Source organism: Engystomops pustulosus, chromosome 4 (assembly GCF_040894005.1).
Source record: "Engystomops pustulosus chromosome 4, aEngPut4.maternal, whole genome shotgun sequence".
NCBI classification, from domain to species: Eukaryota; Metazoa; Chordata; class Amphibia; order Anura; family Leptodactylidae; genus Engystomops; species Engystomops pustulosus.
The window spans coordinates 10,666,791-10,693,945 of NC_092414.1; the positions used below are offsets into that span (position 1 = coordinate 10,666,791).

General features: G+C 44.1%; 2 protein-coding genes across 3 annotated transcripts; both read right to left on the bottom strand.

Moving 5' to 3' along the window:
• Positions 1-345: 345 nt before the first annotated feature.
• LOC140126043 (dihydrodiol dehydrogenase 3-like) lies at positions 346-12,033 on the bottom strand. Its single transcript, XM_072145103.1, has 10 exons — positions 11,875-12,033; positions 11,207-11,374; positions 10,988-11,104; positions 9,154-9,231; positions 8,534-8,656; positions 7,901-8,010; positions 7,539-7,704; positions 6,547-6,629; positions 3,177-3,259; positions 346-450 (listed from the first exon to the last, which is right to left on the bottom strand). Exons 1-9 carry the CDS (start codon positions 11,959-11,961, stop codon positions 3,241-3,243), a joined length of 951 nt encoding a protein of 316 aa, XP_072001204.1. The 5' UTR covers positions 11,962-12,033; the 3' UTR covers positions 346-450; positions 3,177-3,240.
• Positions 12,034-14,595: 2,562 nt separating this feature from the next.
• On the bottom strand, positions 14,596-25,765 carry LOC140126038 (dihydrodiol dehydrogenase 3-like). 2 transcript variants are annotated; one of them, XM_072145096.1, is made up of 9 exons: positions 25,616-25,765; positions 17,658-17,825; positions 17,439-17,555; positions 17,207-17,284; positions 16,649-16,771; positions 16,358-16,467; positions 16,067-16,232; positions 15,793-15,875; positions 14,596-14,731 (listed from the first exon to the last, which is right to left on the bottom strand). In XM_072145096.1, exons 1-9 carry the CDS (start codon positions 25,748-25,750, stop codon positions 14,689-14,691), a joined length of 1,023 nt encoding a protein of 340 aa, XP_072001197.1. In that variant the 5' UTR covers positions 25,751-25,765; the 3' UTR covers positions 14,596-14,688. The 2 variants fall into 2 exon arrangements, with proteins under 2 accessions (XP_072001197.1, XP_072001196.1); XM_072145095.1 differs by lacking the exon at positions 25,616-25,765 and adding an exon at positions 18,970-19,232.
• Between the last annotated feature and the right edge of the window lie 1,390 nt (positions 25,766-27,155).

Sequence of the window (27,155 nt, forward strand, 5' to 3'; positions counted from 1 at the left end):
GGTTCTAGGGGAAGGACCTGCATTTGGAGAAAGGGAAATATTGAGGGAAATATTTTTCCAATTAGAGGGGGTTGACCAGAATTTAGCATTGATGGTCTATCCTAGGGAACCCAATAAAAACGGGATATGTGAGGTAGGACGCCGATCTGCTATTTCACATCCTTTAGCACCTGCTGTGGTCACAGGGGCAAACAGTTGATCGTTGCGGTACTAAGCAACTGAGGGCCTCTTCAGAAAAGCTGGCCAAGCCCTTTAAAGGAGGTCTATCCCCCCCGACCCCCAATGAAGACAATGATTTATATTCTCAGACTTCTGTATTGACTGTCATCATACTTTATTGCATTTGTACAGTAATAAAAAATATTCAGTGATGTCATGTAGACCAGTTCCGACTCAGCGTGGCACATTCAATATTCTTCATGGAACGGAGATTTCGGGTGATCGTTAAATCTAAAGAAGCAAAAAAAATTGTGTTAAAATTGTGGAATACTGGAGAAGTGTTACTCTAGGCTACATTAGACTCGCCGGAGAAGACTGGAGAAGTGTTACTCTAGGCTACATTAGACTCGCCGGAGAAGACTGGAGAAGTGTTACTCTAGGCTACATTAGACTCGCCGGAGAAGACTGGAGAAGTGTTACTCTAGGCTACATTAGACTCGCCGGAGAAGACTGGAGAAGTGTTACTCTAGGCTACATTAGACTCGCCGGAGAAGACTGGAGAAGTGTTACTCTAGGCTACATTAGACTCGCCGGAGAAGACTGGAGAAGTGTTACTCTAGGCTACATTAGACTCGCCGGAGAAGACTGGAGAAGTGTTACTCTAGGGTACATTAGACTCGCCAGAGAAGACTGGAGAAGTGTTACTCTAGGCTACATTAGACTCGCCGGAGAAGACTGGAGAAGTGTTACTCTAGGCTACATTAGACTCGCCGGAGAAGACTGGAGAAGTGTTACTCTAGGCTACATTAGACTCGCCGGAGAAGACTGGAGAAGTGTTACTCTAGGCTACATTAGACTCGCCGGAGAAGACTGGAGAAGTGTTACTCTAGGCTACATTAGACTCGCCGGAGAAGACTGGAGAAGTGTTACTCTAGGCTTCATTAGACTCGCCGGAGAAGACTGGAGAAGTGTTACTCTAGGGTACATTAGACTCGCCAGAGAAGACTGGAGAAGTGTTACTCTAGGCTACATTAGACTCGCCGGAGAAGACTGGAGAAGTGTTACTCTAGGCTACATTAGACTCGCCGGAGAAGACTGGAGAAGTGTTACTCTAGGCTACATTAGACTCGCCGGAGAAGACTGGAGAAGTGTTACTCTAGGCTACATTAGACTCGCCGGAGAAGACTGGAGAAGTGTTACTCTAGGCTACATTAGACTCGCCGGAGAAGACTGGAGAAGTGTTACTCTAGGCTACATTAGACTCGCCGGAGAAGACTGGAGAAGTGTTACTCTAGGCTACATTAGACTCGCCAGAGAAGACTGGAGAAGTGTTACTCTAGGCTACATTAGACTCGCCGGAGAAGACTGGAGAAGTGTTACTCTAGGCTACATTAGACTCGCCGGAGAAGACTGGAGAAGTGTTACTCTAGGCTACATTAGACTCGCCGGAGAAGACTCGAGAAGTGTTACTCTAGGCTACATTAGACTCGCCGGAGAAGACTGGAGAAGTGTTACTCTAGGCTACATTAGACTCGCCGGAGAAGACTGGAGAAGTATTACTCTAGGCTACATTAGACTCGCCGGAGAAGACTGGAGAAGTGTTACTCTAGGCTACATTAGACTCGCCGGAGAAGACTGGAGAAGTGTTACTCTAGGCTACATTAGACTCGCCGGAGAAGACTGGAGAAGTGTTACTCTAGGCTACATTAGACTCGCCGGAGAAGACTGGAGAAGTGATTTATCCTTCATTTTTTAATTTCCATATGATATCAATTATGTTTTAATAATTTAAACACATTAAACACACACACATTACACACTTATACCTACACATTACACACATATACCTACACATCGGACACATACACACACAGATACACATTACACACATATACCCACACAGATACACACAGATACACATTACACACATATACCCACACAGATACCCACAGATACACATTACACACAGATACATATTACACACATATACCTACACAGATACACACAGATACACATTACACACATATAGCCACACAGATACACATTACACACATATACCCACACAGATATACACAGATACACATTACACACATATACCCACACAGATACACATTACACACATATACCCACACAGATACACATTACACACATATAGCCACACAGATACACACAGATACACATTACACATTTACCTACACATTTCACATCTATGTAAATATATATTACATACATAACACATATGTACATATTGTACACACATGCACATTACACGCACAGACCTACACCTTACATAAGGTAAAATACACAAATACACATTGCACTCATGAAATTATACATGAGACACATTCACAAACACATACACATTACACACATACATAGAATGGTGGAGACATCATTAGAGCAGCTCCTTGGGACATTAATGCGGCTTTGGCCCTTTAATAAAAGTTCTTATGGTCTACCTTCAGTCTGGGATTTTTTTTTTTCAAAAAGTCCCGGAAACGTCTCAAAATGCATAAAAAGTTCTAAAACATAGACCAACAGGGGACTGGAGCAATTTTTTTTCAAATATCCCAAGTCATGAATGTGGCTTTGCACAGTGTTGCACTAGCAGTAGTTCTAGGTTTACTCCAGATTAACGAAGAGGTAGAAATAGTCCTGTGAGACTTTTTGAACAGTGAAAAGTCCCAAAAAACTTCAATGCATCTTTTTGGAGACTTTTTTTACGCCCAGGAAAACCAATAATAAATAACCCCCAGAAGAAAGCAGGTATGGGCCTACTGATTCCCAAATATCCCTTATGTCCCGGTCCAAACCTTAGTAGAGGAGCAGGGACGACTTTCCATAATTACTCGTGAGCGGAATCATGGAACTAGAATCCAGCTCTGGAGCTTCATCACAAACTAACCTTCTTTGGCCCACATATACATGTGTGTGCACCACGTACATGAATGGTTCATGTCTACCGTACACTTTGATATAGGATATATCTTTGGTTTTCTAAAAAGAGTTTTCCTTACTTAGAGGTATCTACAAAACGTCTGTTCTGGTTCAGTCCATTTAGGGCCTTCATTTCCCCCTCACTCAACTCAAATTCGAAAACCTGAAATTGGAAAAAAACAAACAGTAGTAACATCAGCACTTCTGAAAGAACCGTCGAGTAAACCTTGAGTCATGGAATTTAGACCAAATGGGTATTTGACCACTCTATGATCTCTGTATAGTGATATCTTTCGTTTAGTGATAGTTTGTGGTTGGTCCACTTTGGTGGTCATAGTGTAGAGATATGATTTCACTCTCGAGGGCCACACTTATCTCTTGAGGCTTATGCCCCTTATGTTTTAAGACCTGAGCAATGGCCATGTGGGAACTGCCTTCCTTTGGTTTTCATTTTGTTGGCCCCATGGAATGATAATCAAGAAGAACTGAGAACGTTGGGTTGAGATGTTCTTTGAGGTTCTCAGAGAGTCTTACGCTATGGGGTTCATTTACTAAGGACCCGATTCACGTTTTCCCGACGTGTTACCCGAATATTTTCGATTTTCCCTGTATTGCCCCTGGTTTTTGGCACACGCCATCAGATTGTGGTGCATCAGCGGCGGCATGCACGCGATGGAAATCGGGGGGCGTGGCTGAACGAAAACCCGACAGATTCGGAGAAACCGCCGCATTTTTTTAAAAAAGTGTCGCGGGACACCCAGGATGGCTCGGTGAACTCCATGCGTACTGATGCTCTTCAGCGCAGCTGCAACACCTGGTGGACGTTGGAGGAACTGACTGGAGAAGTGTTACTCTAGGCTACATTAGACTCGCCGGAGAAGACTGGAGAAGTGTTACTCTAGGGTACATTAGACTCGCCAGAGAAGACTGGAGAAGTGTTACTCTAGGCTACATTAGACTCGCCGGAGAAGACTGGAGAAGTGTTACTCTAGGCTACATTAGACTCGCCGGAGAAGACTGGAGAAGTGTTACTCTAGGCTACATTAGACTCGCCGGAGAAGACTGGAGAAGTGTTACTCTAGGCTACATTAGACTCGCCGGAGAAGACTGGAGAAGTGTTACTCTAGGCTACATTAGACTCGCCGGAGAAGACTGGAGAAGTGTTACTCTAGGCTACATTAGACTCGCCGGAGAAGACTGGAGAAGTGTTACTCTAGGCTACATTAGACTCGCCAGAGAAGACTGGAGAAGTGTTACTCTAGGCTACATTAGACTCGCCGGAGAAGACTGGAGAAGTGTTACTCTAGGCTACATTAGACTCGCCGGAGAAGACTGGAGAAGTGTTACTCTAGGCTACATTAGACTCGCCGGAGAAGACTGGAGAAGGGTTACTCTAGGCTACATTAGACTCGCCGGAGAAGACTGGAGAAGTGTTACTCTAGGCTACATTAGACTCGCCGGAGAAGACTGGAGAAGTATTACTCTAGGCTACATTAGACTCGCCGGAGAAGACTGGAGAAGTGTTACTCTAGGCTACATTAGACTCGCCGGAGAAGACTGGAGAAGTGTTACTCTAGGCTACATTAGACTCGCCGGAGAAGACTGGAGAAGTGTTACTCTAGGCTACATTAGACTCGCCGGAGAAGACTGGAGAAGTGATTTATCCTTCATTTTTTAATTTCCATATGATATCAATTATGTTTTAATAATTTAAACACATTAAACACACACACATTACACACTTATACCTACACATTACACACATATACCTACACATCGGACACATACACACACAGATACACATTACACACATATACCCACACAGATACACACAGATACACATTACACACATATACCCACACAGATACCCACAGATACACATTACACACAGATACACATTACACACATATACCTACACAGATACACATTACACACATATAGCCACACAGATACACATTACACACATATACCCACACAGATACCCACAGATACACATTACACACATATACCCACACAGATACACACTGATACACATTACACACATATACCCACACAGATACCCACAGATACACATTACACACAGATACATATTACACACATATACCTACACAGATACACACAGATACACATTACACACATATAGCCACACAGATACACATTACACACATATACCCACACAGATGCACACAGATACACATTACACACATATAGCCACACAGATACACATTACACACATATACCCACACAGATACACACAGATACCCACAGATACACATTACACACATATACCCACACAGATACACACAGATACACATTACACACATATACCCACACAGATACCCACAGATACACATTACACACATATACCCACACAGATACCCACAGATACACATTACACACAGATACATATTACACACATATACCTACACAGATACACACAGATACACATTACACACATATAGCCACACAGATACACATTACACACATATACCCACACAGATATACACAGATACACATTACACACATATACCCACACAGATACACATTACACACATATACCCACACAGATACACATTACACACATATAGCCACACAGATACACACAGATACACATTACACATTTACCTACACATTTCACATCTATGTAAATATATATTACATACATAACACATATGTACATATTGTACACACATGCACATTACACGCACAGACCTACACCTTACATAAGGTAAAATACACAAATACACATTGCACTCATGAAATTATACATGAGACACATTCACAAACACATACACATTACACACATACATAGAATGGTGGAGACATCATTAGAGCAGCTCCTTGGGACATTAATGCGGCTTTGGCCCTTTAATAAAAGTTCTTATGGTCTACCTTCAGTCTGGGATTTTTTTTTTTCAAAAAGTCCCGGAAACGTCTCAAAATGCATAAAAAGTTCTAAAACATAGACCAACAGGGGACTGGAGCAATTTTTTTTCAAATATCCCAAGTCATGAATGTGGCTTTGCACAGTGTTGCACTAGCAGTAGTTCTAGGTTTACTCCAGATTAACGAAGAGGTAGAAATAGTCCTGTGAGACTTTTTGAACAGTGAAAAGTCCCAAAAAACTTCAATGCATCTTTTTGGAGACTTTTTTTACGCCCAGGAAAACCAATAATAAATAACCCCCAGAAGAAAGCAGGTATGGGCCTACTGATTCCCAAATATCCCTTATGTCCCGGTCCAAACCTTAGTAGAGGAGCAGGGACGACTTTCCATAATTACTCGTGAGCGGAATCATGGAACTAGAATCCAGCTCTGGAGCTTCATCACAAACTAACCTTCTTTGGCCCACATATACATGTGTGTGCACCACGTACATGAATGGTTCATGTCTACCGTACACTTTGATATAGGATATATCTTTGGTTTTCTAAAAAGAGTTTTCCTTACTTAGAGGTATCTACAAAACGTCTGTTCTGGTTCAGTCCATTTAGGGCCTTCATTTCCCCCTCACTCAACTCAAATTCGAAAACCTGAAATTGGAAAAAAACAAACAGTAGTAACATCAGCACTTCTGAAAGAACCGTCGAGTAAACCTTGAGTCATGGAATTTAGACCAAATGGGTATTTGACCACTCTATGATCTCTGTATAGTGATATCTTTCGTTTAGTGATAGTTTGTGGTTGGTCCACTTTGGTGGTCATAGTGTAGAGATATGATTTCACTCTCGAGGGCCACACTTATCTCTTGAGGCTTATGCCCCTTATGTTTTAAGACCTGAGCAATGGCCATGTGGGAACTGCCTTCCTTTGGTTTTCATTTTGTTGGCCCCATGGAATGATAATCAAGAAGAACTGAGAACGTTGGGTTGAGATGTTCTTTGAGGTTCTCAGAGAGTCTTACGCTATGGGGTTCATTTACTAAGGACCCGATTCACGTTTTCCCGACGTGTTACCCGAATATTTTCGATTTTCCCTGTATTGCCCCTGGTTTTTGGCACACGCCATCAGATTGTGGTGCATCAGCGGCGGCATGCACGCGATGGAAATCGGGGGGCGTGGCTGAACGAAAACCCGACAGATTCGGAGAAACCGCCGCATTTTTTTTAAAAAGTGTCGCGGGACACCCAGGATGGCTCGGTGAACTCCATGCGTACTGATGCTCTTCAGCGCAGCTGCAACACCTGGTGGACGTTGGAGGAACTGCCTTAGTGAATCGCCGGAAGACCTGAATCCACCGCAGAGAACGCGCCGCTGGATCGCGAATGGGCCGGGTAAGTAAATCTGCCCCTATGTGTTTTTGTTGGCTAAACAATTGTTTTGAGTGTGAAGGTCCTGATTACAAATGAGTCACCCAGAAATTAAAGAAAAGAATGAAGGTAAAAAAACGATGATATAATGGAAACAACTTAATTCAAGGTGTGACCTTCTCAGCCACCTACCTCAAGATTCTGCTTAATTCTCTCCGGCTTGTAACTCTTGGCAATAACCACTGTTCCCCTCTGTAGCATGTGTCTCATCGCCACTTGGGCAGGAGTTCGGCCATGTTTTTTAGCGATTGTGTTGAGGACAGGGTCCTCTAGCAGGATCGGAGCACTTGGGTCATACCTAGAAGAGTAAGTTGTGGTTACTAAGATTTACTAATTAAGACAAGACAAAATAAAAGAACACCAACAGGTTAAAGTAAAGGCAACATGGCTCCACCTGGTTCTACACTTGGAGACAAGGATCATATTTTGGTATGTAGTATAAGTTTTTACAGTTTTTTTGGATAGAATGGTCTTGAATGGCTTTCAATACTTACCAGTTGACATCACGAGTAGAGCCCAGCACCCCATACGCTTCCAGAACAATGTTGTGTGATTTGCAGAACTCCAGTAGCTTAGACTGATTCAAGTAGAGGTGGCACTCCACCTGAAGAGGGACAAAATGTATCACACCTAAAGGAATCACCATCAGGGCACAAAAACCTAGTGCACATGACGTTTTGGTTCCTGTAGGTCCTCAATCAGGAGGCCAACGACAATAAAAAGCATCTGGTCTAGTTGAACATGTAAGACAGTGGGGCACATTTACTAGGGGTCCGCAGAAGCCAATCCGTCGGGGTTTTCCTGAATATTTCCGATTTGCACCGATTTGCCTGGGTTTTTCAGGGGTGTGGCCATCGGACAACCCGATGGATTCAGAAAAAAAACGCTGAATTTAAAAAAAGAAAAGTGTCGCAGAATCCGGCGTACCTCGGCGCACCAGCGACACCTGCAGGAAGTTGGACGCACGAGCTTCATGAAAGACCCGAATTCTCATCGGACAACGCACCGCGGGATCGCAATGGGACCGGGTAAGTAAATCAGCCCCAATATCTTTTTTTTCTCATAAAACTAATCAAAAATGCTAAATAGACAATAAATTATCACTAGACAATATATTTCAGTGTTACCTGGTTGCACACGGGTTTGTATCTCAGTCCCGGCATGTTGAGAATGAGCTCCAGTTGTTTGTGGTTGAAATTGGAGACGCCTATAGATTTGACCAGCCCGGCTTCTTTACAGTCCTCCATGCCCTAAAGTTCAACAATGTAAATAGAATCGAGTAAATTTGGTTTACATAATAAAAGTCCTGATCGTCCTGAAAAGATACTGTATAGGGTTGAGCCTTTCAAGGTTTTTTTTTTATATTGATCGTAGGATGGCAACTATGATGGGATATGTTTGGCCAATGACTTAGGTGTGGGGGTTGGAACGTAGTACCAATGGACAAGAGAGGAATAGATAGGTGGCCTCGTAGAGTTCTCCTACTGAGCCACTCAAAGGCAAAAGAAACCAAGGTCCTTGTCTGGGTCATACTTCCCAGAACCCGAATAAAGGAACCGTAACATGATACCACATGCCAAGCCAGACCTCGCAGAAGTAGACATAGACTTTCCCTTTAGACACCGACCCAGCCTGGAGATCCACATTTTCTAGCTCTATTCATGTGGGAGAAATCCCCAATGTTTTGCACCAAAATCTGAAAAGTTGGGGACTCTTCAACAACTGTTTCTTGGTTCAGTCTTCATACCTTCCATGTGTCTCGGATGTCAGTATTGTGATATATCGGTTTTCCGTTTTCATCCATTGGTAATAGATCATCACCGGGCTTGAAAGAAAGAGAGAAGGCCAATGAAATACGAGCAATGAGCTTACCCGAACCCTACAGCTACTGCCAGGTTAACCTCCTCAATAAATCGGCAACCCTACTAGCTCTTGCACAGGACAATCTCTATTTCTCCTTAGAGAGAGCCCTCTTCCCACTACCTGATATCCTGGACCGGTGCGAAATTGAAATCCCCCCCCCCAAAAGACTCGCAAAGCTCAAAGTTTACTTATTAAGGGAATAATATATAATTGGTGCTCTCTACATCTGAAAAATGTCCTGATCACACAACCTCCCCCTTGACTCCAGTTAGTCTCTTCCTATACATTTTATACCCCAACAAAAACCCTTAAAAATCCTATTCAGGACAAGTTCAGCAATAACAATTCCTATGACCTCTTCGACTGCCTCGAGACCACAACATCCCCATCTGCTCAATTACTGTCTCCATGTGGCAGCACAAATTTCCTCCGCCCACTATCTATTGAGTAAGCCCACTTCTCTGTGCTCCCCAATGTCACCTCTATCAACCTTTTACCAAACTAGAAACACTATTATCCTCACCTTGTTCCTCAAAAAGAGCTCTGTTCAGGATGTACCGCTCACTTAACTCAGATGCATCCTTGATCAAACGCTTGTACCTTCTCCATTGGGAAGAGGACCTAGAGGAAACACTGTCCGACTCAGATACTCTTACCAAACTATCTATTGAGAAAGCCTGCTCCTCTGTATGAACTCTATCAACCTCTTACCAAACTAGAAACACTATTGTCTTCACCATCCCTGGCAAAGTGAGCTCTGTCCAGGATGTACCACTCACTTATCTCTGATGCTTCCTTGAACAAACCCTTGTACCTCCTCCGTTGGGAAGAGGACATAGGTGAAACACTCTCTGACTCAGTACTGTGTGACACCATGGGCTTCTCCTTAATAATCATTATATAGGAGAATTATATAGGAGAATTAATGTGGTATAGAAATCCCTCTTTCCTTCACCTATTTGACCCTGGTATCTCTGGTGCAAGCTGGAGGTGCTCAACTGGCGACGGCACTATCCTCCATATATGGTGAACATGCCCTCTAATTAAGTCCATCTGGGAACCAGAATTACCAGAGTTTAATAAAGTCTGCTCTAGCAACGTCACCTAATACCCCCTGGTATTACCCTCTAATACCCCTCTTATGAAGAGCTACACCTGTCTTCTCCCCCAAAAACAATGACCCACCAACCCAACTTCTAATGGCATCTAGATCTTCTCCTTTGGAAACAATCTTGTACCCCATCACTTGTAAGATTGTCAATTTTTGACTATCTATGCCGCTTAGAAGAAGCAGTACAGGAGGGGTGCGCTCTTAAAGATTTGAGGAACCAGGAAGGAGCACTCTAAGAAGTCCAGTCAGTAATTGGGTGCTTTCTAGTCATTAACATCATCCTACTGCCATCGCTCTCTCTACTACCTCGGGGAGCATTCACCTATTCATCACCCACCAATGCGCCCCTCCAAGCCCCCAATTTATCTTTGCATATTCGCTGTCCTAATCATGCATTATCATCCCTGCTTCTATAGGCACTTGTTCTTACTATAGCCCTGCACGACTGTGACCACTGTAAATGCAGTGTTTTTCAAGAAAACAATAAAAACAAGCAATGACGTTTCATATTATAAGAAGGAGACCATTGGACAAGCAGGACTTGTCCTACAGCCTCTTCTCCAATCCAAGCCTTGCGTAATATTGGGCAAATTTTAGGTGTCCAGACCTTAAACTCAATGGGATTGTGAATAAGATAGAGGTCAACGTAATCCAACTGTAGATCCTTCAAGGACTTCTCAAGACAAGAACGGACCAACTGCTGGGGATGATAGGTGCTCCAGAGCTAGGGGGTGGGAAAAGCAAAAGCAAAACGTGTCTGAGATATTAAGATAACCATGAAGGAGGACAAGTAATAGCTGACTAGGTAGATATGTCCCCGCGTTACCTTACTGGTGTAGAAGACGTCTTCTCTCTTGACCGTTCCATCAGAGATCTTCTCTCTTATAGCTTGACCGACCTCAACCTCATTGCCGTATATTAATGCACAGTCAATGTGTCGATACCCGACCTCAAGAGCGACTTTCACAGCCTCTGCCGCCATAGACTTGGGGAACTGCATGCAATGGTAGGAAATAATATTCACCAGTAAAGATAACTATAGGTCTTCATTTTATTAAGGGCCACTAATATTCTAGTCATTTCCTCTACCACTAGACCCTATGGCACAACCATACTCCAAGACGCCATCACACTGGGCTCCAAAGTAAAGGACCTACACTCTTATCGAACTAATAGCCAGGCCTGTAGTTCCCTCTTGCCTCCTATCTGTGCCCTCAACTGTTTCCCAGGTAAACCCTTAGCCCATGGCCAACTTAGCACTGACAACATGGGGTCACGCTACTGTAAAATAAAAAAATAGTTGCATGCAACATTTTTGTCATTTGGAACAGTGAGAAATCTGGTATCACATCCAATGTCACATAGGATCATGATCAGGATCGGTTCTGGCATCTGTTCTCCAATACATTAGTACCTAACCTAACCTTTTACCCTCTTCTTGAGCTTAGTGGATCATAAGACTTGTCACTATTGCTAATAGCTGTGTTGACCTACCTCCTGAGGGGCGTAGGTGCCCAGTCCCACCACTGGTATCTTGTGACCGTCATTCAGGGTAATTCGGGAATGTTTCGTCAGTGCCATTATACTGCTGGTAGCTCCGATCTGTCCTCCAGTTCCTTCAGTGAGCCTGTGTGTTCTTGGCAGGTTCTCGATGGCATGGCTCCACCTCTTAACTACTTCGTGGCTCTTCCTCAAACATTAAACTGGGTTATTACGAGGTCTGTGTCAGTTCATACCAAGATCACATTCTGCTATATGGTTTAAGAGTTTCATAACTGGCTGGGAGGGTGCCTGATGTCGGGGAAGCTTGGCAGATGCCCAAGTCTAAGTCAATAGACTCAGTACAATAGACCTTCCTGTCGATGCCCTTTTTAATTTTTGTTTCTCCATTTTTTTGCTCCCCACCTTCTTAGATCCATAACTATTTTTCTGTTTACAGGGATGTAGGGATGAGGGATTATTACCTGAGGGACAAATTGTACTTCCTACCGTCTATGTACCATGCTATGTCCCGGGAAAACTGGTAAAAAATGCAGACAGCCACAGTGTACGGAAAGACATCAGCCCATGATTAGTGTTCAGTGGACCCGATCTACAAAGTTCAGGTTCATAGAAACGTCTGTAAGTTTGGGTCCTCCGTACCCGAACTTCATTAAAAGATCAACTGCTCAAGTCCCGTGATGGGAACTGGCACAACCTTCCCAAACATCTTCACACACACAGTAATAGGAAGAAGAGGATAATAGTAGAGACCACATCGTAGAGGTTCTCTACCGGATCCTACATACATTTTCTTTGAGTAATGTACATAAAGCTTCTCCGCTACTAGGTTCAGAAGAAACCCATATGAGCAGCCACCAGTAGAAACTTGAGTAGAAAAATGGATCCATGTAGTATTGGGGCATTTTATACATAGTGGGGGTCATTTACTAAGGGCCCGATTCGCGTTTTCCCGACGTGTTACCCGAATATTTCCGATTTGCGCCGATTTTCCCTGAATTGCCCCGGGATTTTGGCGCACGCGATCGGATTGTGGCGCATCGGCGCCGGCATGCACGCGACAGAAATCGGGGGGCGTGGCCGAACAAAAACCAGACGGATTCGGAAAATCCGCTGCATTTAAAACAAAAAATGTGTCGCGAAAATTACACTTACCTTCACCAGGTATAGGCCGGTGAATTTCAGGGCATTCCAGCGCGCCTCCGGGGAACTTCAGCGCAGCAGCACCACCTGGTGGACGGCGGAGGAACTGCCTTAGTGAATCCCGGCCGGACCCGAATCCACCGCAGAGAACGCGCCACTGGATCGCGAATGGACCGGGTAAGTAAATCTGCCCCGATGTCTCAGATCTTCTGATGTGTGGAGCTCGCAGAGAGGTGACCATAGGAAACTTCTCCAGATATCAACACTTGAGGCAGAGTTCACACATTGCATTTGAATTGCGTTAAAATACCCAACTGAAACTAGCTGGACCAATTGTAGCTAGTATTCAGACTTGCCCACCAGTGACACCGACGATCGATGCAAGGAATGAACATGGGAGTTAACTGTATAACTCATTCTGCCTGGGTGGGCACTAACATGCCGGCAGCACTGTGGGCCACCATTTTGAAGAGGATCAGGGCTCCCGATGACATCATGGGGGAGCAAACATTAAAGGCGGGGGGGATTCAGCCGCACCCATAGCCGATCCCGAGCTTTTAACTTTGCGACTTAGGTCCGCTCATCACTACTAGCTAGTGGTGTTCTTTTTTTGTCTGCCACAGTGGTCTACCTGGAAACCTTTGGGTCAATCTCCTGTACCTCTGGGGTTCGCAAGGCAGATTCTTGCACGGGAAGGTTCCCAGTTTGATTAATCTCATGAAGGTATGTAGTCATCAATGACCACGGCTTGTTCTTAACTGCGATCATGTTCTTGATGTCCTGACCAGTAGCCATGATTGCTGACTTTGCACAGACTTTACCTGATATGTACTCAGCCATGCACTGGCCTTAAAGGGGTTTTCCAACAAACTAAAGTTAGGCCCTAAAGTTAGGCCCTGATCAGTGGGGGTCTCCATCAGATTAATGGAGCAGATGGACGCATGACCATTGTGCTCCATTAATCTCTGGAGATTAATGGAGCAGAAAGGTCATACGCGGCAATCTGCTCCATTAATCTGACGGAGCGACGAGGGGTCCCACGGAACCCTTGTTCTTGCGAGTAGCAGTTCGTGGGAAAACCACTTTAAAGGTACAACAATGGGGGTCATTTACTAAGGGCCCGATTCGCGTTTTCCCGACGTGTTACCCGAATATTTCCGATTTCCGCCGATTTCCCCTGAATTGCACCGGGATTTTGGCGCACGCGATCGGATTGTGGCGCATCGGCCCTGGCATGCACGCAATGGAAATCAGGGGGCGTGGCCGAACGAAAACCCGACGGATTCGGAAAAACCGCCGCATTTAAAACAAAAAATGTGTCGCGGAGCTTGCACTTACCTTCACTCAGCCCAGCTCGGTGTATTCCAGTGCGTTCCAGGGAACTTCAGCGCAGCAGCGACATCTGGTGGACATCGGAGGAACTGCCTTAATAAATCCCGGCCGGACCCGAATCCACCGCAGAGAACGCGCCGCTGGATCGCGAATGGACCGGGTAAGTAAATCTGCCCCAATGTCTCCCCTATTATCAGGGAGATTAGATATATATACTCAGACTCTTATGTATTTACATTCATTATACTTTATTGTTTTTGCACAGAAATAGAAAATGTTGTGATGTCATGTGAACTGGAGAGCGACTCTTGTGGCTTTGGGTAAATGGAGAATTTAATATTCTTCATGCAACGGATATTTTGGGTGATCTTTCCATCTTAAAAATAAGGAAAAATGAGGTTACAGTTGTGAAAGTATTAGACTCATCTACATTAGACTCACCAGACGAGTCAATTTGTGTGGAGCCACCTACTGTACAATCCCAAATCCCATAGATTTTTAAAGTTTTTTTTTTTCCCTCAATAATATCAAATACCTACACATTGCAAACATGTAAAAATACAATTACACATAATTTCCTATACATGCCACAGATATACATATTGGGGGGAATTTATCATGACACTAGTGTAGAAGACCTGTAATAATTGCAAATCCTAGCTTATTGCTAGCCCTTGTGGTTATATTCTCCTTTACGTGCTCCCTACGCTCCCTATGCTTGATCTCCCCATGGGGCTACATGGAGGACTGTCGCCTAGCAGGGGTATAACTACAGGTGTAACAGCCACTATGGGGCCCGCAGTGTGAGGGGGCGATGGCATCTGGGGTATTGGGTGTGTACAGTGTCGGACTGGGATACCTTGGGCCCACCAGTAAAATCTGATCTTGTGGCCCACCACAGCTATAAGTTTGTTACATAATCTATTAATATAATAATATAATACATAGTTGAGATGCTCTATGCTAAATATATGTATAAATTTCAGAGAGGGTTCCTTGTTCAGCACTACTTATGCTGGGCCTGGGGGCCCACTGGTGGATCCACCTGTTCACCTGTGGGCCAGTCCGAGCCTGGGTGTGTTTATGCTCTATGTCCATATATGTGTGTGTGTGTGTGTGTGTGTGTGTGTGTGTATAGGAGTGTATAAATGTTTGTGATTGTTACTCACGAGTACACAAATATATATGTATATTTTTTTAAGGGGGAAGGGGGCCCCATTAAAAAACCTGCTATGGGGTGGTGCTTTGCCTAGTTCCGCCCTATGTCCCCAGACTACCCCCAGCTATGACCGGAGTCATATGGATGCCTGCCCAACAGGCTTTTCTAAGGAAAATGAGTCTACGAGCATGTACGTGTATATAGTATAGTATATAATATAGACACTATAACATTTGCTATAATTTTGGAAAAAAAATCTAAAAAGTTGCTTAGCTTACCTAGAGATATCCACAAAACGTTGGTCCAGGTTCTGTCCATTTAGTATTTTCATTTCCTCCTCACTCAACTCAAATTTGAAAACCTGAAATTGGGATCCACAAAGAGAAACATCAACTTTCTCAATCCCTGAAGAACCCTTAATACATTTATGAATCCACCAGAAGCAATTTTTTGGGTTGGTTGAAGGATTGTTTTGAGCTATGGATTTCCATCTTAAAACGGAGGTAGCAGATATCGTAAGTTGTGACCTTCTTAGGACTCTCCGTCACCTACCTCAAGATTCTGCTTGATTCTTTCCGGCTTGAAACTCTTAGCAAGAACCACTATCCCCCTCTGGAGCATTTGTCTCATTGCCACTTGGGCAGGCGTTCGGCCATGTTTTTTAGCAATGGCGTTGAGCACAGGGTCATCGAGCAGGATCGGTAAACTCTGGTCAACCCTGAAAGAGTGAAGTCATTGGTACTAAGATTTACTCATGAAGAGACAACATTGGGAACATAAGGTACATCATCAGAAGGTTAAAGTAGAGACGAGATGGTCCCATTTGGTGGAGTTGGTAATTACCACTTGACATCACGAGTAGATCCCAGCACCCCATACGCTTCCAGGACAATGTCATGTGACTTGCAGAACTCCAGTAGCTTTGACTGATTCAAGTAGAGATGACACTCCACCTGAGGATGGACAAAATGTACAATAATCACCTTTAGGGCACAGATTTCTCGGAATCAGAAGAAAGAAGTATCTGGTGAAGTTGAGCTTTTACAACCATCTTTTTTTCTATTACAAAACTCCCACCATCAAAGGCTAAATATATACCATAAATTATCACCGGACAAGATATTACTGCATTACCTGGTTACACACGGGTTTGTATCTCAGTCCCGGCATGTTTAGGATGAGCTCCAGTTGTTTGTGGTTGAAGTTGGAGACCCCTATGGATTTGACCAGCCCGGCTTCTTTAAGGTCCTCCATAGCCTCATGTACAAAAAAAAAATTCAAGTTAATTTGGTCTGAATCGAAACTGACGTGATTGCCTTGAAAATTTGTTGAAAGAGGTCAACCTCTCTCCAGATTTTTTTATACCAAGGTAGCATGTTGTATGACCAGACGTCTATACTTCTGACCAAAAGCACCTGAACATGTTAAAGTTGAACCTCAGAAGAGTGGAAGGATGGCTTCCCAAAGTGGTCCCGATGAGCACCTCCAATGAAAGTAAAAACAAAGTCCCTGTCTTGGTCATAGTTCCCGTAACCCAAGTAGACAACCCATAACATGATACCAAAGGTCATGCCCAGACCTCCCACTCTGGCCTAGCCTATGCCCATGTCAATTTGTTTAGTTTTGCACCAAAATCTGAAAAGTTGGGGAGTTTACAATTATTTTTAACAGTTTTAGGTGTAGTCTTTATACCTTCCATGTGTCTCGAATGTCAGTATTGTGATAGATCGGTTTTCCGCTTTCATCCGTTGGGAAAAGATCGTCACCGGGCTTAACAGAAAGAGAGAAGGCCAATGAGATCCAACCAGTGAGATGCCATATTATAATACAGGAGACCATTGGACAAGCAGGACTTGTCCTACAGCCTCTTCACCAATTCAAGCTTAGATTAACATTGGGAAAATTTTAATTGTAATGTTCAGACCTTAAATTCAATTGGAATGTGAATAAGATAGAGATCAATGTAATCCAACTGTAGATCCTTCAAGGACTTCTCAAGACATGTACGGACCAACTGTGGGGTATGATAGGTGCTCCAGAGCTAGGGGGTGGGAAAGCAAACACAAAAATTGTCTGAGATATTAAGATAACCATGAAGGAGGACAAGTAATAGCTGACTAGTTAGATGTGTCCCCACCGTTACCTTACTGGTGTAGAAGACGTCTTCTCTCTTGACCGTTCCATCAGCGATCTTCTCTCTGATAGCTTGACCGACCTCAACCTCATTGCCGTATATAAATGCAGAGTCAATGTGTCGATACCCGACCTCAAGAGCAACTTTTACAGCTTCTCCTGCCAGAGACTTGGGGCACTACATGAAATGATTGGAAATATTAGTTATTAGTAACAAATAAATATAGGTTTCCGTTTCAACTTCATGGTGGGTTTCTTTCCAAATTCCATATTTTACCTCTACATCTTGACCCTCATAAGAACTTTATCTACAAATCAACAGCTACTATATCTGATATTATCCTGCTCTGTTATCTCAGTGGTCCCTCTTGGAACAGCTTTAATTTATGATCATGGTCTCCAAAAGTATGGAGGTCAAGCAACTATCCTCGTTTTCTTGGTAGTGGAATGCTGTTCCTCTAGTAACGTCATAGAACATCAAAGTGCTTGTCCCAGTGGTCGTTCTCATGGGAGATCCTACCTCCAACCACACTGAGCGAGTAGGACACTTACTGTGATTGCACTCTCTCCCCATAGCTCTTGGTCCTTAATGCCCCTTCAGAGCCCAGAATAAACTTACTTTCTTCTAGAGTCTACAATAGACATCACGTCCCTTAGATATTCACCTCCAGGAACTAAACTTCTAACTCTACATCATGCAAGAAGACCTGACCTGGTAGGTGCACACAATATACAAGCAAAAGACTCAAACTTTTTGGTGGCTTCCTAAACCCAATGGCTCAACGTCCATCCCTAAGTGAAGAACCTGGACATGATGAAATTACAGTAGAATGGTGGTCAGGACTGTAATCCCCACTGACCTTCTATATAACAGAACGAGAAGGTCTGTGCCTTCACCCACTTCTTAGGTAAACCCTTAACCGATGGGTCAAATGCCATACTAAACATTGACAAGATGGGGGTCCAGTATTAGGATGGGGTCAAATATATCACTTGTGTCCAGTGTCCTGTAGTTCTATGTGGGCTTGACCCATCTGATGAAATTTTTGAACACTCGTCTGAACTGAACATAGTTTCCCATTCTTTGATATGATAAGTTCCCCGCTCCCATATTGACTATTAAAAGTTACAGCGCTAACTTTATCCCATGACATAATCCAAAAATCTCTTCATATATCACCCTGATGACCTTGTGGGGTCATATTGTGATACTATTATTGACATGATTCTCATATTTGAGATTTTATCAAACATAAAAGGTTGTAGGACCATGCATAGCAATCCTAGACTTGTCACTATTGCTAAAAGCTAGGACAACCTACCTCCTGGGGGGCGTAGGTGCCCAGTCCCACCACTGGTATCTTGTGTCCGTCATTCAGGGTAATTCGGGAATGTTTTGTCAGTGCCATTATACTGCTGGTAGTTTAGATTTGTCCTCCAGTTCCTTCGGTGAAGCTTTGTTTACTTGGCTGGAGACCAGTGGGACGGCTCCACCTCTCAGCTACTTCATAGATCAAAGATTAAACTGGGTCAATGCGAAGTCTTTGCCAGTTTAACCCTAGATAACATTCTGCTATACGACCGCAATAATCCTGAGCTACAAGAGTAAAAGTTCCATAAAAACAAGTACGATCATGGCCCGATGCCAGCTGCCGGGAAAGCTTGGCAGATGCCCAGGACTACAGTATTGAGTGAAGACTCTTTCACATGGACGTGGACTTCCCTCTCCTCCCTTCTCTATAGCAAGGCACGACATATTGCAGCAAACACCCACCGGCAACACCCGTGATTGGTGCTGTGGCAGTCTGGTGGTGCATGGGCACTGCCTTTGTTCGTCCACCCCTGCGAGGTCATCGGGAAGCAATGACCAGTTTATATGACAGCTTGGAGTCTTTATAAGACTCCGGGGCCTGTCATTGCTGCAGATTTGTAACAGTGTGCTAGTGGAACACTGTAGTATGGCAGTATATGTCAGGATCGATCAGGCAACCTAGGGTTAAAGTACCATATACTCATAATTACATATACACACATCTACTACACATAAATACTCCCACATACCGGACAGTACACTCCTCTTTAGATGATAGTAGTGTGGATCGGCTACTAGTGCTGGATTTTCTGCACTGCTCCCTGACAGCAGCACGGTCACATTACACAGCGCGGAGCTGGTGAATGGAAACCCTTCCTCCATTAGGTCTCCATTGCTGCTCGGAATAACATGGACGATTCGGGGCTGGGAGAGGGGCCTCTGTTTTGAGCAGAGGGAAAAGCTTCCTGTTTAACAGTAAGGTGCACTGAGTGTTAGACAGGAGCCCGTGGCTGCCACAGCGCGTGTGCGTGTAAATTGTGTACTACACTTTCTTTTTGAGGGGTGGAGCACATGGAGGAACTACGGACCCTCCTCCACCACTGGGCCCGGTTGGAGTCGCACCCTGTGATTGTTACGCCCCTAGCTGTCATGACAACTGATCAATGCTTCCCGATGACTTCATGGGTAGCAATGACCAAACATGGCGGGGCTCGCGTGTTGGTGTCACTTGAGGGTTAACACCTTCAATTGGTGTCAGCATTAACTGTGGGTGTTGCTAGTGGGTGTTTTCTGCATGCAAACACCAGGCTTCTTTGGAGAGGGATCAGCATATATACATAAAACAATGCTCTACTGTATCAAATCCTTTATTTGAAAAGTATTGTGTAGCTGCTCATATGGCTTTCTTCTGAGTGTAGTAGCAGAGAAACTTGAGAAGTTGTTCTTCTTCTTGACATTTACCACAATCTACCCACAAGTATAGATGCTCGCCGTAGCTCCATCTGGTAGTAGCCATTATTGTCCTTCTGCACTCTTCTTCCAGGCAATGGCCACTTGTGTCAGCACCTTGCAGTCTACTACCAGTCAATTTTTTGCACCTCAAGGTTTTTTAATTCATCTTCTCTCCAAGGAAGGTTTCGAAAGATTCTCATCTTCCTTGATCCCTTGAAAATGCGTCCATATCTTTGACCCTGGCATGTTCTTGACTCTGATCCTGTTTTGGATGTCATGACCTGTAGCCTCCACTATTGACATTGTACAAACTCCACCTAATGTGGCCTTGGTCTTCCACTTGATGTGGCATGGTCTTCCACTTGATGTGGCCTTGGGCTTCCACTTGATGTGGCCTTGGGCTTCCACTTGATGTGGCCTTGGTCTTCCACTTGATGTGGCCTTGGTCTTCCACTTGATGTGGCCTTGGTCTTCCACTTGATGTGGCCTTGGTCTTCCACTTGATGTGGCCTTGGTCTTCCACTTGATGTGGCTTTGGTCTTCAACTTAATGTGGCCTTGTTCTTCCATTTGATGTGGCTTTGGTTTTCCACTTGATGTGGCCTTGGTCTTCCACTTGATGTGGCTTTGGTCTTCAACTTGATGTGGCCTTGTTCTTCCATTTGATGTGGCTTTGGTTTTCCACTTGATGTGGCCTTGGGCTTCCACTTGATGTGGCCTTGATCTTCCACTTGATGTGGCCTTGGGCTTCCACTTGATGTGGCCTTGATCTTCCACTTGATGTGGCCTTGGTCTTCCACTTGATGTGGCCTTGGGCTTCCACTTGATGTGTACTTGGGCTTCCACCTGGTGTGTCCTTGGGCTTCCACCTGATGTGGCATTGTCTTTCATCTGATGTGGCCTTGGCTTGTACCTTTGACTATACTTCTGTCTGTTCCTGCTATTCCACTCATTGGTTTCTTTTGACCACTCATTGGTTTTGCTGGGTCACCTGTCAACTCTTGAAATACTACAAGAAGTAGTGACCTGGGGGTTTCCCTATGATTATATTATTAAAGGAACGAACACCAAGGAGCCACAGGCGAGACAAGGCTCTTCACGCTGTTTTACATGTGGTGTAATTGTGTTTAGATACACAAGCCAACTCTATGGGGCACATTTACTAAGGGTCTGAACGCCGCACTTTCATCAGGTTTCCTGAATATTTCTCTTTTGCCCTGAATTGTCCCGGGTTTTTGGCGCACGGGATCAGATTTTAGCACATTGGCGCCGGCTTGCACGTGACAGAAATGGGGGGGGGGGCGTCGGACAACCAGACGGATTCGGACAAACCTCGGAATTTTACAAAGGATTTGTGTCACAAGATCAAGCACTTACATGCACCGGGAAGAAGCAGGTGAACTCCAGCGGACCTCGGCACAGAAGCGACACATGCAGGAACTCGGACGCAAGATGTTAGTGAATCTCGCCGGTAAGTAAATCTGCCCCAATATGTCAGGATATGGCTGTAGTAACAAATGTTCCTCTTTGCCAATTGTATCTATTTTATGCTGCGATATTACAAGTCTGATCTCATCTGATTTGGTCAGGCTCAAGAAGTTTAGGGGACAGTGAGATCTCTTTAGGGGTAGAACCTAAATATCCAAAGCAAGAAGAGCAGATTTCAATGTAAGCCTCATATTCTAATCCAGAAGCTGGAAATACACTGAAGATGAGGAGCTCTGTAACGTGACTGACCCACTTGTGAGAGTCGATGAGACAACTCCCTCATGAGACAACTTCCTTATTCATAGTGTAAGTGGACACTTGAGAACTATGGACACAGCACTTAAAATGCAAATCCACCTGGAACTTTGTCTAGCCAAAGACAGACTGAATAAAGAATTAGACAGAACGTTATCCATGCAGAAGATCTGGATCTGGATCTTGACTTATCAGAAATCGTAAAAGTGTCATATATTTTACATTTTGGAGTCACTTTATTGTGTCTACATAGTAATAGTATGTCAAAGAAATTTTCCTGGAACCCTGAAAAATCCCTGGGAGCCCTGTTCTGTCTGCTGGTTCAAGGATCTCTGGCTCTTCGCCATTGTTGACTCAACCAGAATTGACAATTGGTCACAAGACCTGCCCCAGCACTTCTGACCATTGCCCACTACCATGAGAAACAGAGACCATCGCAAGGCTTAAACCACCAGTCAGAGCAGGGTAGGTACAAATTTTTATTTTTGTGCCACCCGCCCCAGTTGCTAGGGGCTTTACCACGATTCCTGGAAAGTCCTTAAAGGAATTTCTCCATACCTCACGTACACAGGTCATCCACCAATCTTACGATTGTGGGTCAGTAAATCAAGGGCTGTTAATATTCTTCATGGAATTGATATTTGGGGTGGTCTTACCATCTGCAAAATCATGTAGATATGGAGAAATTATGTTAAAATTGTAGACTTTCGAGAACATAAGGGATTCAGTTATTATAATCTAAACCCAATTGCAGTTGTTGTTGTCAATTACCAAAAACAATACAGAGCACTTTAGATTTTGGTCTCTGCTAGCCTCCTCCTTCCTTCCTTTCTCCACCTCATACTAAAACTCTATGGTTGCTGAAAAGGTGTAAAAAAACAAAATAAGCCACATCCACCGACTCCTGTAACCCCCCCCCCCCTCCATTAGCATTGTAGGCCCCATTCTCTCCACTTTCAGTCCTAGACACATCAGTAGGGTGGGACTATGACCACGGTGGGCCAATTACAGACCACTGCAGTGACATTGTGACCATGTGACAGCTGACGTCAACGGTTGACCACAAGTGGACAAGAGAGCATCACCCCCTTCGGAGTAGGTAGGTGTGGAATGGGAAGGAACATGGGTAACATTCTTAGGGGTAGATGCAAATGCCTTACTTTTCATCTTTCACCTACCATGGCCAGCAGTGGCTTTTCCAGTTGATGCCAACGAACACTTGAATTGATCTATTGTCAAAGGCCAACATTGGATATTAGACCATTTTGAATCTAGTTTTTCACTTACTTTGTCACAATGATGAAGTGTCTGTTCTGGTTCAGTGCATTCAGACTTTTTATTTCCTCCTCGGTCAGCTCAAGTTCAAAAACCTAAAGCTGCAAACAACATAAATAGTAGAGAACTTTTTTTAGTGTCATAAGACCTATTTACATGTCACAATTGTCAAAATACCATGGCGAACCCCTGAGTGCTTTCATTTTTCGACGCCTAATATCAGAGGGGAAAGATACCTGAACCTTACACGAAACTGTTCAGCCTGGTGTATATGCAGGACATGGAGCCACCAGCAGTTACATACATGTTCTTGGCTATGTTCTGGGATTTCCCATGTAACATATACCACACCATAACTATGGAGTGGCCAGGGGGGTGTCGGCTCATCTCTAGGCATTTCACTTGAAGGCTATAAGCTACTTTTTAGCTGTTGACTGGGAAACTAGACTGGAGCCCGTTGAAGGTGATCTAAGAGCCTAGATTTATGAACGCTGGAAAGTGATTGGCTTTGGGATTGTACAATCTGTAACTTTACATGTTGGGTACAGTTTCGGTTGAATGACATGATTGTTTTAGACCATGAAGGTACCAAAAAAACATATGACATGGAATTGTGTTATGGACAATTGTCTACGAGGAAGGTGGCTAAAGGCAGAAGAAGTCATATGATGAAATGGTTTGGCCAGATAATGTTCCTGTTAAGGTTTCTTTGAGTCTCCTACCTCAAGATTCTCCTTGATTTTATCCAGTCTAAAACCAGTTAGTACCACTATCCCCCTCTGTAGCATGCGTCTCATTGCTACTTGGGCAGGTGTTTGTTTTGCGCTGAATTGCCCCGGGAATTTGGACTGTGGTGCATGGGCGTGCAAAAATCGCGGGGGCGTAGCCATCGGGCAACCAAACTGATTCGGAAAAAACGCACTTACATGCATCAGGAGGAAGAAGGTGAACTCCGGCGGACCTCGGCGCAGCAGTGCCACCTGCAGGAACTCAGGCGCGGGATCTTAGTGAATCCCGGCAGTCCCAAATCCTCGTTGGACAATGCACCGCGGGATCGCGAGGGGACCAGGTAAGTAGATGTGCCCCACTATGTTAACACTTTTTTAATGCTATGTAAATGCAATGCAATCAGGCTAAGCTCCACCCCAGCCTTTTAATTACATGCTAAAACACAACTCAAACACGCCAGGGGAACGTCTGGAAACGTGTGTCTAGTTTTTGGGTGTTTTGTAAGGTTTTAGTCTTGCCTGATTCGTGGTTGATAAAAAAAAAACATGCAAGTTTTATGGTTTTTGAGACTTTTGACTGGAAAGTCACACAAAAGTCTCAAATGTTTAAGCAACCTCTTGCCTACGCCTGCTCTGGACCAGAGGTAATTTGCATTTAAAAAATTGCTACTTTATATGACAATTGCGACAAAATTTGAGATTATTTCTAAAGTCCATATCTGGACTGTATAACAAATCAGGTGCTCCACTGAAAAACCCAACGTGAAGAACTGTGTGAAAACCGAAAAAAAAAAAATTAAAAAGTTTGATAAATTGAGATTAAGATAATTTGGGCAAATGTATCCTTCCTTGGACTGTATTCAAGTGAACAAATAAAGATCCATGATCTTTATTTCGGGAAGTTTTGGTGCGGAATAAATTTAGTAGACTAACAAAACCCTGACCCCTTCCCCATTAAACATATTTCAGATGAACTACAAAAGAAATCGAAAGCCAAACCCTCTAAGTGTCTACATAGTAATTAGTAAAGAGATATGAAAAGTTGGAAACGCTCACCCGGTATGAAATATCTTTAGGGGACTCCCAGGCAGGCAGCTCAGATCTCCACGTGACCAGCGTTCTTGATATGGTACAATCCAAAGAGACAACGATCCAGCGCATATGATTGGGAATCCTCCGTATTGTATTGACTCCAAACCACTGCGTCCATACTGTAGACTCCAAGTTTTAGTTCTTTGGATTTTGTGATTTTGCACACTACACTCTGGAGTCAATAAAATATGGAGGATTCCCAATCATATGCGCTGGATCATTGTCTTTTTGGATTGTACCACTTCTAAATGATTAGTCTGACAATGAATTAGCTCCTTGTGAATAAATCGGTCAACATGCACCACATAGAACTCCAAAATTTCGTAATTTGTAGCAAGAAAGCTCCTGTAGTTGTAGGACAAATCACCTCCTCTGGGGCATAGGTGCCCAGTCCCACCACTGGTATCTTGTGCCCATCATTTAGCGTAATTTGGGAGTTTTTCATCAGAGCCATAATGCTGTTCCCAGCTCGGATCTCTTCTGAAGGACTTTCCGCAGACATCCCCTTATTTCAGTTCTGCATCACGACTCCACCTCTTGGCTCCCTTATAGGTTACCAAACAGATTGCACTTTCAGCGTAGCTGAGACCTGGTCTCGGGATACGGTGCCAACCACTGCCACGATAAAAGTCCAAAGTTGACCAAAGTTCAACAAACTAAAGTATAATGTTTATTTTCTTAAGTCTCTCACGTTCATTGCTGGAAAGGTTCATGGTTTTGATGTAGTGACGTTAATCTTTTTAAAGATTGTGAATAATATGAGAACCAGAAATCTGACTCTCTACCGGTAAGCCAATTTTGCAGGTCACTTTCGTATGAAGAGAGTGATAGGCACCTAGGTGACATTTATGACCAGGGGTGTGGACTAGAGATGAGCGAACACTAAAATGCTCGGGTACTCGTTATTCGAGACGAACTTTTCCCGATGCTCGAGTGCTCGTCTCGAATAACGAACCCCATTGAAGTCAATGGGAGACTCGAGCATTTTTCAAGGGGACCAAGGCTCTGCACAGGGAAGCTTGGCCAAACACCTGGGAACCTCAGAAAAGGATGGAAACACCACGGAAATGGACAGGAAACAGCAGGGGCAGCATGCATGGATGCCTCTGAGGCTGCATAATCGCACCATTATGCCAAAATTATGGGCAACAGCATGGCCATGACAGAGTGACAGAATGAAGCTAGATAGCATCTAAAACATCCAATAATTGACCCTGACACTATAGGGGACGGCATGCAGAGGCAGCGGCAGCAGGCTAGAGAGTGTCATGGCGACATACCCTAAATGGACTCAGGCTTCAAACCAATGGGTGGCAGAGAGGAACCAAAGGAGGTGAGCAAGAAGCGCTCAAATAATATCGGTACATGATAAAAGTTTGCCAGTATATTTTGTGGATTACACAGCAGGGTGGCGACAAAGTTAACATGGAAGCCATGAAAACAACCCAAAATTCTGCCTGACACAGCTCGTTTGATAAGGGGACCATGTATGGAGGCAGTGAACTAGTAGTAGATTAAAGGTGCTGCAGTTAAAACTATGTTAGTTGGATCTTGGCATGGAGCTGGCGCTCCGCTGCCAGGCGAGCTTTCGCCAATCCAAGCCCCTGTCTATAGGCTACTCCCCAAACAGCACTTCTAAGAACCTTTTGTATAAGATCAAGTGTAGTAGCGTTCTTATAAGTTTAGGATATGGCGGGTGAGGGGAATGTAAACAGATGCGCAAGAAGCGCTGAAATAATATCCCTAAATGGTAAAAGTTTGCAAGTATATTTTGGGGATTACACAGCAGGGTGGCGACAAAGTTAACAACTTTGATGTGGAATGCCCTGTAATAGCTCTTGGGCGGTGTGCCTTTTATCGCCTAGGCTCAGCAGTTTCAGCACCGCCTGCTGTCGCTTAGCGACGGC